Source organism: Falco biarmicus, chromosome 11, assembly GCF_023638135.1.
Source record: "Falco biarmicus isolate bFalBia1 chromosome 11, bFalBia1.pri, whole genome shotgun sequence".
NCBI classification, from domain to species: Eukaryota; Metazoa; Chordata; class Aves; order Falconiformes; family Falconidae; genus Falco; species Falco biarmicus.
The window spans coordinates 29,803,316-29,819,721 of NC_079298.1; the positions used below are offsets into that span (position 1 = coordinate 29,803,316).

At 48.8% G+C, this 16,406-nt stretch overlaps 1 protein-coding gene across 1 annotated transcript in view; it reads left to right on the top strand.

Moving 5' to 3' along the window:
• RXRG (retinoid X receptor gamma) overlaps positions 1-16,406 on the top strand; it is a 51,173-nt gene that overhangs the window by 4,265 nt on the left and 30,502 nt on the right. Inside the window, exon 2 of the mRNA XM_056356036.1 lies at positions 7,192-7,327. Within this exon, the coding sequence (XP_056212011.1) occupies positions 7,192-7,327 (136 nt within the window). The remainder of the gene's footprint in view (positions 1-7,191; positions 7,328-16,406) is intronic.

Consider the following 16,406-nt stretch of genomic DNA (forward strand, 5'->3'; position numbering starts at 1 on the left):
TTGTGCGGGCAATTGGTAAAGCCACAGTGAATTTTGCACACATGACTCAGACACGCAGAGTTTGCTCAGGCTGGTGGCTTATTTGCACTGAAGGCAGGCCAGCCATTCACCTGAATGCATTTGTCACTCTGCTCTTTTGAACCGAGGCAGCTGGATACTGCTGCTGAGGTCTGTACAGGTTGATCTGGTCCATTTTCCTTTCCCTCTATTATTCCCTCTGTCTTCAGGAGTATTCAGCACCCTGTTTAATTTGCTCTGCCTCAGTAGAGGGTTTCACTTTTGGTATAAAAACTCAGCTGATGTGCAAGGAGAAGAGCACTCAGGACATTGAAAAATCTATGCCTTTCCTAAGACTGAGTTTAAAATCTGGATTTTAAAAACACACTGGAGATAAAAAGTTTCTTGTAAAGTAACTGTAATTACTCACAAGTATCTGGCTCAGTGAAGTCATGTAAATGCTGAAAAGAAGTCGGACACAGATCACCCTTTTCTCCAGACTGCAATTCATTCAGTTTGGCTGCATTAAATTCAGAAGCAGTTCCTTTAGGTGCTGAGAAAAGTGTTTCAAATGCTGCCAGACAAAACTAATAACGTATACACGCGCGCTCACATGTCCACACACAATGGGTCAGTCAATGGTTTTGTCCTGTTGCCTTTCCTTCCTGTTTCCTTGCATACGCACAGGGTGGATTTTGGTTCTCAGCCTGTTAAATGGTGAATGACCCTTCGCAATATCCTTCCCTGTCTACCAAGTGGGAGCAAGTCTTGCAGGTCAGTGATAGGAGTTGCGATGGAGACTCCATGGACTTTTAAAGTACTTTATTTGTGTTCCTGCATGATTGGGGAAAGGGAGATGGTGGCAAACAGCAGACAGATACTCTGCTTTCATGTCAGCGTTGAAGCATGGCTCTAGAAAGTGACTCTGTCTCAGAGAAATGCACTGTGCAGGAGTGAACAATCTTGTCTTGGAGGGGTTTTGGGAACATGGACTCCCCCAGATTTTGCAATAAGCAAAGCTAACTTGGAAGGGCAGGTTTCTCCCTGAGCTTGCACCTGAGGAAAGAACTTGTCAGAGGATCTTAGGAAATAAGATTTGAGAAGCTCTGAGAAGTCATCTATTCCAACCCCCTGTCTCAGGCTGTGAGTGAGACTGCAGGTGGAAATTGGTGCTGTGCACTGTGCACAAAAAGCAGGGGGTCTCTGAGAACCTGGCTGGTTCCCAGTGCAGTGGCACCCCACATCTTCAGGGATGCTCCAAGCAACCCTAGGGATTTGTGTGCCCAGGTCCCGGACAGCGGAGTTTATTTGGTGTCTGAATCTCTTTGGCAATTTCAGAAATCCCAGGCTGGGGCTGTTAGCTCTTCTAACACTCAGGCTGTGGTCTGGAAAAACAAGCACTTGGTTTAATTTCCCAGCACTGCTGATGGCTAAGTCTGGAAAATTCATGCCTCTACTTTGTGTCTGAAACAGAATCATAGAATTATAGAATCATTTAGGTTGGGAAAGACCTTTAAGATCATTGAGTCCAACCGTAAATCTTAACACTGCCAAGTCCTGCTAAACCATGTCCCTCAGCACCATGTCTATGCATCTTTTGAATACCTCCAGGGATGGTGGAAGGATGATGCTGAACTCCTTAGAGAAGAGCTTTCAGACCTTCCCGGGAAGAAGAGAGGACCTGTGCTAGGGAAATGACAGCATGTCCTGTTCTTATCCTCCTGCCCTCTCTATCTGCTGCCAGATACGAGGCCAAACAGGCCTTTGCTCTGCTCTGGGAGATCTGTCCTTCTGTTCCCATGTCTGGAGAGAGAAAATCTAAGCCTTTGGGGTGTTTGAATGCTATGGGAACAGGTGCAATAGGGGCCCTAAAAAAACAACAGATCAGAAAACATATGGGACCACCCCAGCTCTTAATTAACTTAATTGCTGTAGCTTCCATGAAGGTCTGCATGTTTGCCTAGTGTGATGTTTCCGGTGCAGGCAAGCACTGGTCCCTGAGATGGAGTGCAGACATGGTAATGCTATCAGCAGCCCCTTCCTTCCCACAAGGGGCACAGCAGGCCAGACCACCTCCATCAAATCCAGCTGGTGGGCCCAGGGTGCAGGTCTTTGCACCTAGACGTGTAGCCCACTCCTCCAAAGAGGTGCTGCAGGCTTCTCTGGAGAGAGTGGGGGTGAGGAATGGGTTTTGAAAGCTAACAAGGGTTATTACAGCCCAGCAGTTTGACTCGTCTGCCTGTCCACCATCAGAGGATGTTACTTGCTGATTGCTGCTGCAGGGGCAATGAGTCATTCAAGCTGCAGGTGGTCGGCTGATAAATGTATTGAGCCAGCTCACCTGCATGTTCGATGGCACAGTAAAACCACTAGATATTTATAGAAAGAAATTGCATCCTGACTGGTGAAAAGAGAACACTCTAAATGCTCTTAGGTTAAAGAGCACAACTGGGCTGTAGTCCTTTCTTCAGGACTTCAGACCGAGAGAAAGGGTAGTCAAGAATCTTTACTAACCTCTTTTGATGCTCAGACAACAGCAAGTTTTTTTCACTTTAGAGTCACTCTTCCTTCCCAAAAGTATTTGGAGAGCAAAGTCACTCCCAGTTAAACATTTGTCTTTTCATGGCACTGAATTGTAAATAAAGCTGTTGTCCTAAAAATACTACAGATACCTCAAAGTTTCCAGAGGTGCAAAGATATCCTCTAACAACAATCCTTGTGTTGTGCTGCAAACTGAAATTTGAAATTGGTTGTCCAGATGTCTGGTATGGAGCAGCCCAGCCGGCTAGCCTGCTGTTTATAAGGGAGCAGCTATTCCCACATATGTGCTTCACTCCAGCAGAGTCTGGATCCTCTCTGAAGCTCAGGGGCTGGAGACTTGAAGCACAGCAGAAGGAGCTGCCTTGAGAGGTGCAGAGATGTTAGTGATCGAGGAGGGAGAGTGTGGTATCTGATGTGGGCACATCTTGTCTAGCCAGCCAAGCCAAATTTTTATCACCTTTGGATTCACCATGCTGCCCAAAAAGCAAAACAGACATGTAGTAGTGTTGGCAATCTCTGTAGGAACCTCCTGTCTGCCAGATTCTCTCTCCCTGCCCTCCCAGCAGGTGCCAGCTGGGTTTTTGCTTTCTTTCATCCTATGATCATGTTTCATCAAAGCAAGCACAGTCAGGGGATGCAGAGCCCAAAGGCTTACTAAAATTAGGCCTGATCTTTGGTCCTGTTTGTAAGTTGTTTCTAGGTATGGTGACGTCTAACATACAAACTGGCTAAAATCAGGGTTTGCAAGTCCTAAGTGCAGCTATGTTTATATTATTGTTTGCAAAGTCCTTTGGAGCATCTGTGTGCCTGTTAGAACAGAGCAGCAGCACGCAGGCTCAGATCAAAGAGCCCCCGTGAAATAGATTTCAACATAGACAAGCAGCCTACGCTATCAAACTAGCTGACAAAGGAGGATCACGGGAGAAGCACGGTGGCTGTGATTTTGACACAATCAAACCATGTTTGTGCAGTCCCCATGACTCATTTCTGGAGTCACATAGGTTCACTGTGGAGATCTCTGGGTCTTCTGCAAAAACAACAAATGAACAAGATGTTAAGTCCCAATTAAGTTAATGCGGCTTAGACAAATCTTTCAAGTTGAATGTAGTGGCTTGTGTTTTAGTGGACCTGGATCTTGCTAAAGCTTCTCTTCCCCCTTCCTCCCATCAGACCTACTTAAATAACAGTGGTTAGTAAGGAGGAATTATGAACAGCAGTTCAAACCCCAAAGCATGACCAGAATAGGTGTTTGGAATGGCTATACAAAATACCTTCAAAGAGGTGATGAATAGGCAGCAGAGGTAAAGATGGAGAGTGAAAAGCATGGTTTGTGCCTGTTTTTACACTTAGCTTACGTGGGTTTTTGAATGAAGAGGAAACGCTGATGTCAGGTTTCTGGTCTGGCTGATTGTGTAGCATGCCATGGAAATCATTGCCCGTCAGTAGTGCTGTCCTCACACTTGGGCTAGAAGAGCATTCATTCGGTGCTGGATCTGAAATAACAAATCATCTGAACTGTGGTCTGCTCTTTGGGCATCAAATGTGGTCAAGTTCAGGTCTTCATGAGGATCTGGATAGCCAGCGGTGCTTTGCCAGGCCTGTGCTCAACACGCCTTTGCAAAATGGGCTTCTGAATTGCATGACCCAAGGTGAAGCTGACCCCATTTTGCAGCAGCCTGAGTACCCCCATGATACTCCTCTGGTGCAGAGCTCTGTTTTCCTTTTCCGTGCTATGTGCTGTCCCCATATGCTGCAGCTTGTGAGAAGGAAGGGGATGTATGGGGTGCATCATGCCCCAGGACAGGGGTGCAACTCTGGTCTGGGATATCCCTGTGAGACTCAAAGGGATGCAAGTTCAAAATAAATAAAATGATGTGATTCTCCACTCTTCGCTCACCTGTCCTGGCAACTTCCCTCCCAGCAGCTCCCTCTCTGCCCAGGGAGACGCAGGGGAAATTCTGGTGGCAGCTCTGGCTTGGGGTAAGGGCAAGCTTCTGAAACGGGCAGCTCCTAGACCGTTAGGAACTTTATAGCCTGAACCCAATGTCTTAAACTTCACCTGAAAACAAATTGGCAATCAGGCCTAATGAACGCACTGCCAGGAAGCTTTGCAAGGCATGTTTTTGTTACGACTCTAACTGTAAAGGTCTACAGAGTCTCATTTGACGAACAGACAGCAACATTTTTTTTTTGTCCTAACAAGGTTTCCTTAGAAATGGATCCACTGCTGAATCCTGAGCCTGCCTGGCATATTCTGGGGGACATCTGGCGTAAATTCTTCATTATTAGATTACATTAGTTGCAGCAATAATCATTCACGTGGGATTATTACATCCAAGCTTGTCTCATTGCCTTTATCCTTTCACACATTGTCTTTCCTGGTTCCCCTTCAAAGGACTGTTGTGAGCTTGTGTCGGAGCAAGAAATTAACTCGTTAGTAATTTATGCATCATTTCCTCCAGCCACATGTATTTAGGGCAAGATCAATAAAATATAATAAGGAAGCGAGTGGGTATTGTCACTGTGGGGCTGAAATAATTCATTTTGTATCACTGTAAATCCTTCCCTCACATATGAAAACCTGCAGTCCTGTCTATCATTAGCTGATTTTGCTAGACTGTATCAACAAGACATTGATTCAGCTCCTTTGTGTGCTTGCAGGGTCCGTGTCCTGCTACTTCTGCTCACAGCCACACAGAGTACTCTGAGTGGAGGTTTAAAATTTTGAAAAAGCAGTGTTTCACACCCAGCCTTTCTTCTGGCTCCAGTTGTGTAATTAAAGCCGTGCCACCAAACACTGGAGGTTCATTTCTGGAGTGGGTCCACGCTCTGGCAGCTGCTGTGATGTGTTAGGTCTGAGAAAGGGAAAGGGATAGCAAGAGGGATGTAAGCACCACAGCTCAGAGCACAGAACATTTTGCTGTCTGGGAGAACTGGGGAGGCAAACTTGAGTAGATCTGAGAGGTCAGTGGCAGGTTCGAGAGGACCTGGAGTCGTTGACTAGTAATCTGACTGCTGGGCAGCCCTTCCTAGGTTAAAAAAAAAAAAAAAAAAACAACAAAAAAACCAAGCAACAACAAAAAAAGGAGGGATTTGGATCCATCTTACCCACTGGCAGCGTAAGAATGTAAGAGAGGCAATGCTTGTGAGGAGAAGAAACAGCAGAGAGAGCACCCTGGATTTCTATGGCTCCTAAAGAGGCTTAGAGTTGATGCCACAGGGTATCTTATTTTTCCATGTCTCTTTTCTCCCCTCCTGGCTCAACTCCAGGATACCCTGCAGGGTTCCAGATCCATGAGAACTTGAATTTGAGAAATTTGTTACAATTTCAGATTAAGAATTTCCTGAAAGCGCAAGCAAAACCAACTAGCAATTCAGCACCCTTTCTAGCCCTGCCTGCCTGGACTCCCTGCAGCTGCTTCTGGTGTGGGAGATGTCCTGGCTGTTGGCACTGATGTAGAAGGGGCTGTGTGGCCCACCTTGGCTTTAGCAATGCTCTGCCTGCTGATCCAAGGGGATTACAGCAAATGCAGAGGCTCCAATTTCTGAAAGTCTCTGGAAGGAGGAGTCTTGAGATCACTCTGCACTCTGGGACCTGCGTGTTTTGTTGCTGTAAATGTGGAGAAATCTAGGAGAGGGAGGTGGTTAAAACCCCTTAGCAGGTCTGAGTCACATCCCAGAGGAATATTTTTTGTGTGGTTGTGCTGGGCCGGGCAGCACACAGTGTACACGATGGGGCAGCGAAGTCAGAACAATCTTGCCCTCCGCAACCCCTGTGATGTTGACACAGCCTGAAGGGGAGCGCAGAGGAGATGAGATCCCGAGATTATCAGTGCAGACAGGGGAGAGGAATGTTGTTTGCTTGTAACTCTTCTTCATCTGGACTGGCAAAATCCAAACACTGAGGGAAGATGCAGGCAGACGCCCATGCACGGTTGGAGAGTGTAACAGATAAGCAAGGTCAGGGACAAAGCCAGGGGCTCTAACTTCAGCACAAGAAAAACTGGTCACAGCACAAGCTGGTTGTCTTCTGAAAGCCTTTTGGAGACAAGGGTCTGTCCAGGTCACCTACAGGCTGCTAGTGACACTGCTCAGGAATGCATACAGGCCATTTCTCTCTTGTCACCTGCCCCCACCATCCTCACAGCTTCAGTGAGGCAAAAGCCAGCTTTGTCTGGTCTCCACTGTCCAGTGGTGATGTGGCTAACAGGCTAACACTACCACCTTCTTGAAGGCAAAATTTGTTATCAGATAGAGTGGAAAGGCTTGCAGATGAGAGAAAAAAGATCAACTAGCAGGGAGGAGGAGGGAAGCAGAACTGAGGCAGATGCTCAGCCAGGATGGCAGTTGTTTGCTTGGTTTCGTTCCTTCAGGAGCTGGGGTTAGAAGAGAAAGTGCTTCCAGGAGTCACTTTCTCAGCAGAGCCGCTTCGGACCAATTCCTTTGCATTGTAGGGTCTTTCTCGGGCAGGCTGTGCAGTCAGCCCTCCTGTGGCATTGCAACACCTCCTGCTTTCCAAAGAGACAGGAGCCTGGAGAGCAAACACAGGAAACCCCAGCCCCGGTCAAGGTCTGGGAGGTAAATTTGTAACTTAGGACAGATTGTGAGGATGCTGCTCTGTAATATGTAAACACTTCTCTTTTTCTCCAGCAGCCCAGCACAGCTGAGAGAGCCGATCCCAAACCTCCCTTCATGGTCGAGTCCGCTGAAGAGACAGGACGCAGGTTGGAAATGCAGCCGGGCACACAGGCTCCTTATTCCCTGGAGACGGGCTCCTTCCCTCACTTCTGTAAGTTCTTGCCCTGACCCCGTGCGAATCGGCTGTGCTGAGCAGCACTGTGGGCTCAGCTGTGGGTTGGGCAGCGGCGCGGAGGGGTGGCGGGACACCACTGTGGCCATTGCCAAGAGCTGTGGGTTGCCCAGCCTCCTGGGCACGCTGCTCCTGTAGCAATAGGGACCGACTGAACGGAGCCTTTATGGGAGTTTAATTCACGCACAGGTTTTGGAAAAGAACCGTTGTAGCACTGTGCTGCACTCTCTGTTGCAGGAGAGAAGGCTTAGTTTAGACACTGGGAAAGGAGTGCTGGGGATGTGGTGGGATGGATGGGCTGGGGAAGGAAGTGGCGGCTCTGTTCCCAAAGGTTTCCGGTCTAATTTGGGGCAGGAAGACAGGTGAGATGAGCTTGCCAGGTCTCTTCCAGACCTGTTTTCTGTGAGTCTGTGCTTTCCTCCTGCAACAGAGGGAAATGAAAGTGTTCAGGGCGTGGAAGGGGAGACTGTATTTATGGGTGAAGGCTGTGATGCCTTATACTAAAGGAGTTCTGGGAATCAGCTCATAAAGGTTAATAAAGGACAGGTGGAAGTTACATGTAAAGCTGGTCAAGAATTTTCCATGACAAGAATACTTCTAATAAGGTGTTTTTTCCAAAAACTGAAGCTCTCCCTGGATAAATATTGATTTTGTCAAATATATTAAACATATGTGTGTATATGTACAGAGAGAGAGAAAGACAGAGAATTTAGCTGGGAAAATGCTGTAATGGTCTAACTAATTTCAGATCCCTTTGAACCTGGTTTGTGTTTTGACCTGACCCAATGTGTTTCACTACCTCTGCTGCAAGTGAAGTCTTTGCAATATATGCGTAACAATATTCTGACCAAAAGGAATATATTTACTTCCCTTTATATGTTTCCAGGTCACATAAAACTTAAAACAGCAACTTCTCTTGCTGCTTTCTTAGTAAATACGTCACATATCCATATCAATATCAAGTTCAATTAGCATCAGCAGATACCCTATTTGTCTGATTCGTGTATATCAGGTAAACCAGTGGCACAACATGAATTGATCCAGTTCGACGCAAAGTAACCTTTGCACCAGGAGCTGAACCCTGGGAATTGAAACCCACTTGTCTTGGGCAGATCAGAGGGCTGGAGGGACTGCAGAGAGGGCAGGGATTGCTCCCCAAAAGCCAGGAGAGATTAACTGAGCACAAGCGGGCAGGCAGCATGCCTAGATGACAAGGTAGCAGGCAGTGGGTAAGCATTTACTGGCTCTGGCTTGGGCTTTCAGTGAAGTTGCTCTCCTCTTCTCCCTGCCTCCCTTCCCTCAGCTGCACAGTCCATGGCTGACCTTAGCACGTGCTGGCAGCCTGTGGGGCACAGCAGGGTCTGTTATCACCTACCACTGCTAATGCCTGCCCCAAAGGCATACTTGCTGATGTCCAGGACTCACAGAGCTGTTATCAGCTCTGAGCATGGCAAGGGGCTGGCAGATCCCTCCTGCGGTCTCAGCTTAGGCCACCTGTGGGGCACACAAAGAGCCTGTGGGTTTAAATCCTTCCCTTGAGCTAGGCTAAGGGAAAGGGGACTTCAGCAAAAAGCACCGTGAGAGCTAGAGACGAACTTGAAAGCATTTTGGAAAAGCCACCTAGGCTTGTGTCTGATGATAGTGCTGATGTACAGCTTTCCAAATGAACTCTGCAATTCTAGCAGAATGTCATGGCTGTAAGACATCCTTGGTACATTTCCATGTTGGCAGAACCCATGTTGTAACCAGGGTATTGAAGAATCGTTGCAATTTTTAAAAATTCTGTTTATTTATTTTTACAAGTACTCCAAACCGTCAACATACCTCAACTCTAAAGTGCTCCCAGGTTGAGGGGAGTTTAAGTCAAATTCCAGCAGTTTTGGAAGATTCCCTGGCTTTTTACTGGGGTGATTCACTTCATACATGAGAAACCACCAGCAAATGCCTGGATGCTCACTGCTGTTTCCTACAGAAACCTGGACAAATAGATGTGCATGTAAGTAATGGACAGAGAGAAAATTATGTTCTAGTCTCAGAGATCTAAAAAGCTGATCTGAGTCACAAAAGCCAGAAAGGCATCCATCCCACCAGCCTACTCCCATCCCTCAGGGTGAAGGAAGGTTACACAGATGCCCTGCCTGGTGCTCAGCCCCAGTCTCAGTTTCAGGCTTAGTCCCCAGACTCAGTTGTCTGGAAGTGATCCACAAAGGATTTGTCACCAGCTGCAGTCAACAGAGCCCCGAGTTGAAGTCTAGCGTGTGCTGCCAAAACCAGCTTGCAGGTACTCACAGGTTAGCCCTTTCCACTCTGCATCTGTCAATAATGCGAGCATCCTTCCCATCCTGACTTTTCTCAGCTGACCTTTTTAAGCATGGTTGCAGGTTCTGCCCGATCTTCCCTTTGACAGCTCTGAAGATTCATTCCGAACTTTGCAGAGGCAATTGGTTTACGGGAGAGATCAGCAGCATTTCATGGGTGCGGGGCTGGTCTGCCTTTCTCTTCCTCCAAGACAAGCTCACGCACACTTGAAAACACTCATGGAGAGATGGGAGATGCTGCCTTGACCATAGATGAGAGGGTCCCCTTCAGACAGGGAGTCTGGAGTTCAGCTTTTGCATGAGAAAGAAATTTCTGTATTGAAATCAGGGAGCTGGGAAATCGCAGGTGGCTGAAACAACAGGAGCAAATCCTACTGCAACTTTCATGTCACTCCAGTGACCTTCTAGGGAAAAGACTTTTATTGCTGAGCCTACTCCTTCCAGTACAGAGAGGACAGTAAAAGCCCTTTAATTAGCTGATGAGAAGGAGGTTCCTCCTAGGCTAGACCTAGAGTGTTATAGCAGGTGTTATTGCAGTGATGGCAGTAGGGGCAAGGGTGGAAGAGCGGGTGTTTGTTGCAGGTGTTTTGAGTTTCCTTTTGATCTGCTTCAGCTGAAAACCCAAGATGGGCTGTCCAAAGATATTTTTTTTTACCCAGAGGATGAGGATAGAGGGTGGTATGGAGTTCTCTTGCTGTGATCTTGCTTGCTATCTCTTTGTTCCTGCTGTAGTAGCTTGCTGGGGTGATTTAGAAGTTGAGCTGAAAATCCTCACCATGTGCCTTGTGTGATGCCTGGCTCTGCTACACTCTTCTTGTAAGTCCTTTGCTTGTCTGAGCAATATCCTACTGCCAAGTGAGTGCTACCCCTCTGGGGAGGGGTGCTGGGCTTCCCTTGGGGAAGGGACAGGATGGAGTAGTAGGGTGCTACCTCGAGGCTCATCCACACGTGTGACAATGAGGGTGGAGAGGAAGCCTCTGGGAAACTGCAATAATGCAATCAATGAGAGTAAAGCTGAATGTGCCAGTCTGGGGAGGCAGTGTGTGGGACTAGTGGTGCATTGCTGTGCCCTGCAAGCAACACGTAAGTTCTTCTCTATCTGGGCGACATGAGCTGTCTGGAAAAGGTTTCTCTATGCCATCTCCTGTGGAGGAGCATCACATATGTGTGAGCCTCAAAAAGCCAAGCAGCAGCATGGTGGCTTTGGTGTGCCAGGGTGGTAACGCCTGCTCTGTCCTTGATGTCGGTGGCTGCTGAGCACAGCTCTCCCCTCAGATGGGCCCGGCTGCCCTGTGGGTTTTCTGCAATGCTCCCGTTTACCTTCCTGTTAGGCTTTTTAACAGGAAGCCCTTGACATGATTCTGGCAGAAATTACTCTTGCCTTGGCCTGCCTCTTCTAAGCTTTCTCCAGAAACACTGTTGCATCCTGAATGAGACATTTTGGAGCCAGGTCTTGGATGGCCCGCTACCTGTGAGGGGTGCTGGAGGTGACGGCTGCGGTGTGGGGCAGCCAGGCTGCCTCCACACCCAACTGTCAGAAGTCTTATGCTGTCTGGAGTTTTACAAGGGCTTAATCTGTATTTTTTTGGCATAGCTTATATTACTGAGGTTATATATATATTTATTACTAGAATAAAGCCTCTGTTTTCAGTACTTTGAGGAAGAGAAGCATTACACTGCAAATCTAGTCAGCGAAGCTGCGTTCAGAGACCGAGAAAGGCTTGGGGGTGGATTCTCCTTTCATTGGCACTAGCCCTGCTGGGCTTGAGGGCACAAAGTCAAAGTGCACAAGGAATCTGGATCTCTTTCTAAAAACAAACAAGATCTGAGTTTGCAGTCCCTCAGCACCCTGGGGAGTACGTGGTGCGTCTACTGCAAACCCAGAGCAGATTAAACCAGCTGGACAGTTTGGCAATTTTGAGCCGCAGGCTCACTTCTTTCCCCTTGGTTCTGTCTCCTTGGGGTCCCCAGGTGAAAGGAAGGCATCAGAGCAAAGATGGGATGGGTGCTGGGGGCCACACTTGCTGGTCCTTGGCATAGGAGCGAGCCAGCAAGGTTACAGGAGGATAAGACAGCAGTGTTTTGGGAGGAAGGCTGCCTTGGTGTCTGGCTGGCCCCGGGGGCAGCAAAGGGGTTAAAGCCCAGCCGTTCTGCCCAATCAGTCTGGCTTGCCTGTAATAACCAATTAACAGAGTGTAATTGTGCAAATCCATATGTGGCAGTAATTACCAAGGAGATTAATGGATTCCTTCCTTTCTAAGTGGACCCCACCACAGCTTGCCAGTGTCCCCCCACCACCTTGAATAGGACTTGGTGCGGGGGGGGGGGGGGGGGCGGGGGGGGAAGCAGGAGCTGCTCTTCCCTGGACACTGTGATGAAGCCAAGCGGACAGGGAGGCCCCGCGGGGACTGCCCCGTGCTTGTTTAAATAACCCTTTTCATCTCCCTGCGTTTCCTTACATACAGCTCACTGCTCCCTGGCTTGGGCTCAGCCTCCCGAGGACAGTTCGTGCCCAGCTTGCCGAGCCTGGGCTGCTGCGTCCCTGCCCTCTCCATTGTCCATTCATTCCTCGCTCCCCTTTCCCCTGTTTAGCCCTAATTGCCACAGAATATCGCGTTTGTTTGCCCTCTTCTTTTGTAGCTTTGTTATTTTAGTTGCAATGGGTAATCCAGCAAACTGTTAAAGGCATACATGAGGCGACGAGGGGACAGCAGGGCGCTTGGGGCAGATTTTCAAGCCTGGCAGGTGGGGTTGCATTTGGGGGCTGGCAGCCTGCAGCTGGGCTGAGCCTGCCACAACCTTTAGGATGGGTTTTCTTAAGGATAGATATATGGCCACAGAAGCAAAGAGTGACCCTGGAACAGGTGAATACCTCCCCCTCCAAATGTTCTGGGGGGGGGGAAACGGGGCACTGAGCCCCACTGAGGAAGCGGTTGCATTGCAGACCTGTCCCCTAGCAGGTCACCACCTGGCCAGCACAGGCTTCTCAACTGTTGCACCAGCACATCGGGCATTTGAGGTGCAAAACTGCCTGTCCCACTCGGGCCAGCCTTGCCGCTGCATCACACACGTGGGTCTGAGCCCTGCTGGCCCACGGTGCAGAGGGAACTGGGAAGAGCTCAGCCTTGTTTCTCTGCTGGGTGATGATCCTTGCCCCTGACAGATAGCTCGTGCAGAGAGTCAGCCCCTGCGGAGGGCTGTTGCGCTGGCCGGGAAGCCATCTGTCTCTGACTGCACGCACAGGGCTGCGGGTGCCCCGAGGGCAGCTGTGCTTGCTCAGCTGGGGATAGGGTGGGTGGCTGGAGAGCTAAGAGCCCTTTAGAGTCTGGGATGGGAGGGAGAGATCACATAATGTTTCATGTGAAGCATCCTTGCATCCTCGCTGCCTTCCTCATCAGGCCAAAAAAGTGATGCTGGGGTAGGAATCTGGGTCTGTGATGTATTTATTTTTACCTTCTGTGTGTAGGCTGGTACCTGGACTTGGGGTAGGCCAGAGCTGCGTGGGCTGGGTGAGAGCATCTTGTGGGTGTAAAAAGCAGCCAGACGGAGCCAGGCCAAAGGTTCATCCTGCAAATGGTAGCTGTTTAGAAGGGAGGTAGGAGCAGAGTGTGCTCAAGTGCCCTTCTCCAGCACATACCTCCCAGCAACCTCTGCCCTGAACTGTTTAGTACCTTTCACCAGTGATAACTGTGCGGGTCCAGGACCGGCTGCCCCCAAAATCTGCAGTGATATCTGCATAGACATCCCTGCAGAGCACTGGCTGGCCCTCGCCTGGCTGTTCTCCGGCAGCCCTGGCCCTGTTCACTGCCACATAGTGATGGACATAAATGATCTTTTTCTTACTGCTGACTTGTTACAAAGGCCAAGAACGTGGCTGCTCTGAGGGAACAGCTGTGTGAGGTCCTCCACAGAGACATGAACAAGACTCCTCCAAGGAGGGTTACGGTTGTTGGGGAAGTTTTGGGAGATTCTTGCCTTCCGGTGGTGGGAATGCATGGAACAGTGCATCTTCCTGGAGGACCAGGAGTGGTGGAGAGCACTGATGGAGATGCTGCTTTTGGGTCTGCTTGCTTGGGGTCCTGGGACCAGCCTGCGCTGCCAGCTTTGTTTCCAGCCAGAGAGAGGCACCTGGGCAGCTCTTATGTATTGCAAGTGGGATGGTTTGGGTTTTTTTTGTCAGAGCGCTGTGTCTATTGGTGTCACCTGAGGCTCTTGACTGTTTTAGCTCTTCTGTTTCACCTGACGAAGCGTTCATCAGTATTCATTTTTCCTTGCTGCTGTGTGTCATCTTAGGTTAGAGGTTATATGTGCCAAAGTATGGCATGTAAATGTGTCTCCTGGGTCTGCTCTGCTTGTGGGATTTTGAAGTAGCCCATGTCTTGGAGGAGCAGCTTTCCTGGAAAGCTTCCCACTTGGCCCAGGTGCCCAGGGGGATCCAGAGAAGTACTTGGGGCACTGAGGGATGTCTTGCACAATTTCTGGGATGTTTGAGGTGTTGTGTCTTTGCGGCCCTGAATATTAGGCTCCACGGCTGCAGGATTTAGTCGGATAGGTATGATTTAAAAGCCTCACTAATGAAATAAGCCTGGGGAGACTGATTTGTGTGGGTGTGGCTTGACTCTTAAATGACCAATGTTCCCTGTGGAAACAACCCTTGGCCTATGCTGACTCCCAAACTGTGCTTGGGAACTATCTGGCGGAAAGTGCTAGGGACTGTGTTTACAACCAGCAGGACAGACCCTGGGACCACGCCCTGGAGTGGTGAATTTACTGGTATAGATTAGCCTTTGAGGCTGTGCTGCTGGTCTGGAAAGCTTAAGACATGAAAAGGGACTGGGGTCTAGATTTTGCAGCTGAGATATGTCTTGCTAATAGAGGAGACAGCTCTGTGTTGGGAGAAGCTGCTCTGGGATCTTCAGAGCTTGCTTTAATAAACTGACTTAAGTCAGCATGCATTAGCACAGTGCCACTATGCGAGCATGTGTTCCTGTGTCCACGTCATCCCAGGCCCTTTCTCTGCTTCTGCTGTGCAGAGGATGCTCCTTCAGCTCAGAGGCTTGAAAGGACAGGGCCAGAAAGTGGTTGTGGGCAGGTGCTCGCTTCTTTCTTTCTGCTGGGAAGAGATCGGGAGGCAGGGAGCACGTATTTGACAGCGCCAGCAAATGTCATTCCACATCCCTGCAAATTCTTCACGTGCTTGCTGCTTGCTGCTGTGCTGCCTTGTCCCTGTGTGGTGTGGTTCGTGCTTCTCTTGATCCAGGGCTGTTTCTTTCTTTGGGTCACAGGGAATTTTGTCATGCTCCCATGGCTTTAAATACCAGCGGATTTTCTGTTCTGTACAGAAGAGCATGTGGCTTTTGAGAGGAGAATGTTTGAAAGGCAATAGAGGGCATTGATGATGCTGTAGCTGGCTCCTTACCTGCCCCTTGGCTGCACAGGGAGGCAAAGAGTTTTAAACAGTTTTTTGAAAAAAGTTTAAATAAAAAAGTTTATTTAAACAGAGAGGAACCGATCTTGTGGGAGAACATTCTGGCTGAGTTTCATGTTGTGTTTGTTCCCCTTTGACAGCCACTGGAAGGTGGGTCCCAGGGCAAGAACAGCTGCAAGAACAGATGAGAGAGAGGTGTATCTGCCTCGGTAAGGCAAAGAGACAGCTTATTCCCCTGAACGTCAAACAGACCAGGCTGGCAGAGTCTTGAACTGGTGTTGGTTGGATCTATAAAGAGATGCTGGCAAAACAAACTTGTTGGCTTTCTGTGATGCTGAAGTCTGCATGGCTTAGGAGACAGACCCAGACTATCAAGAGTAGAGTTGTCTGAGCCACCAGTGGAGGCAGAGGCAGTGAGGGGTAAAGTGAGGTCTTTGTATCCCCCTTCTCCCAGCTTTTTATATGGCCAATTAATGAAGGGTATCTTTGGGTTTCAGCTCATCTTAAATGCATTTGGTGCTTTGTCTTTGGGCAGCAAGACTTGGTTGGGCTTTATTTCTTCCAGTTTCCATACCTAGGCTATGTCTCTGTATCTGGTATTTGTGGAGAGGCTGCATAGGCATGTCTGCAGCACAGCATTGAACAGTGTGTCTCTGGGCAAAGAGGTGGTCTGGTTTATTGTTCGGGAGGGTTTTGTGCGCGGTTGGTTTTCCCCCCCCTTGGTGACCGAGGGGGATTATAGATATGGAGGATTGCAGTGGGCAGGGTTGCTGGATGAAGAGTATTTAGAGCAATGGAAACTTGTTCCAAGACTTTCTTGAAACTCGGAGAGCCATCCCCAGGAAGATCACAGATGAGATCTTCGTGTATTAGAGAAGACAGCAAAGCATTGCAAAACCTGCCTCTCCCTCTTTCATAGAAGCACAGCTGGGTTTAGCGGTGTTTGATTTCCTTTCCTGCTCTCAGGGGACCCAATGAACAGGCTGAAATCTACTGGAAAAAAGTGTTAATGAGCCAGTGACATCTGCAGAAGTGAAGTGGAAGTGGGATTCGGGTGATCTGCCTGGCTCCTGAGGAGCTGCGAGCATCCTGTGAAAGGCACAGCAGCCCCACCATCCCCATCCCACCTCGGCTTATAGAAAATGCCTTGTTGACTGGAGCAAGGACCAAGCTACGAAGGCACCTTGCTGAGAAGTGCTGATGGAAGCTGCACCTTCGTGATATGGTAGATGTGGCTTTTGGGCCCTGGTACACAGAACTTTTGATCTGGATCATGTGACACAAAGTGTGAATCTGGTATAAATGCCACCTT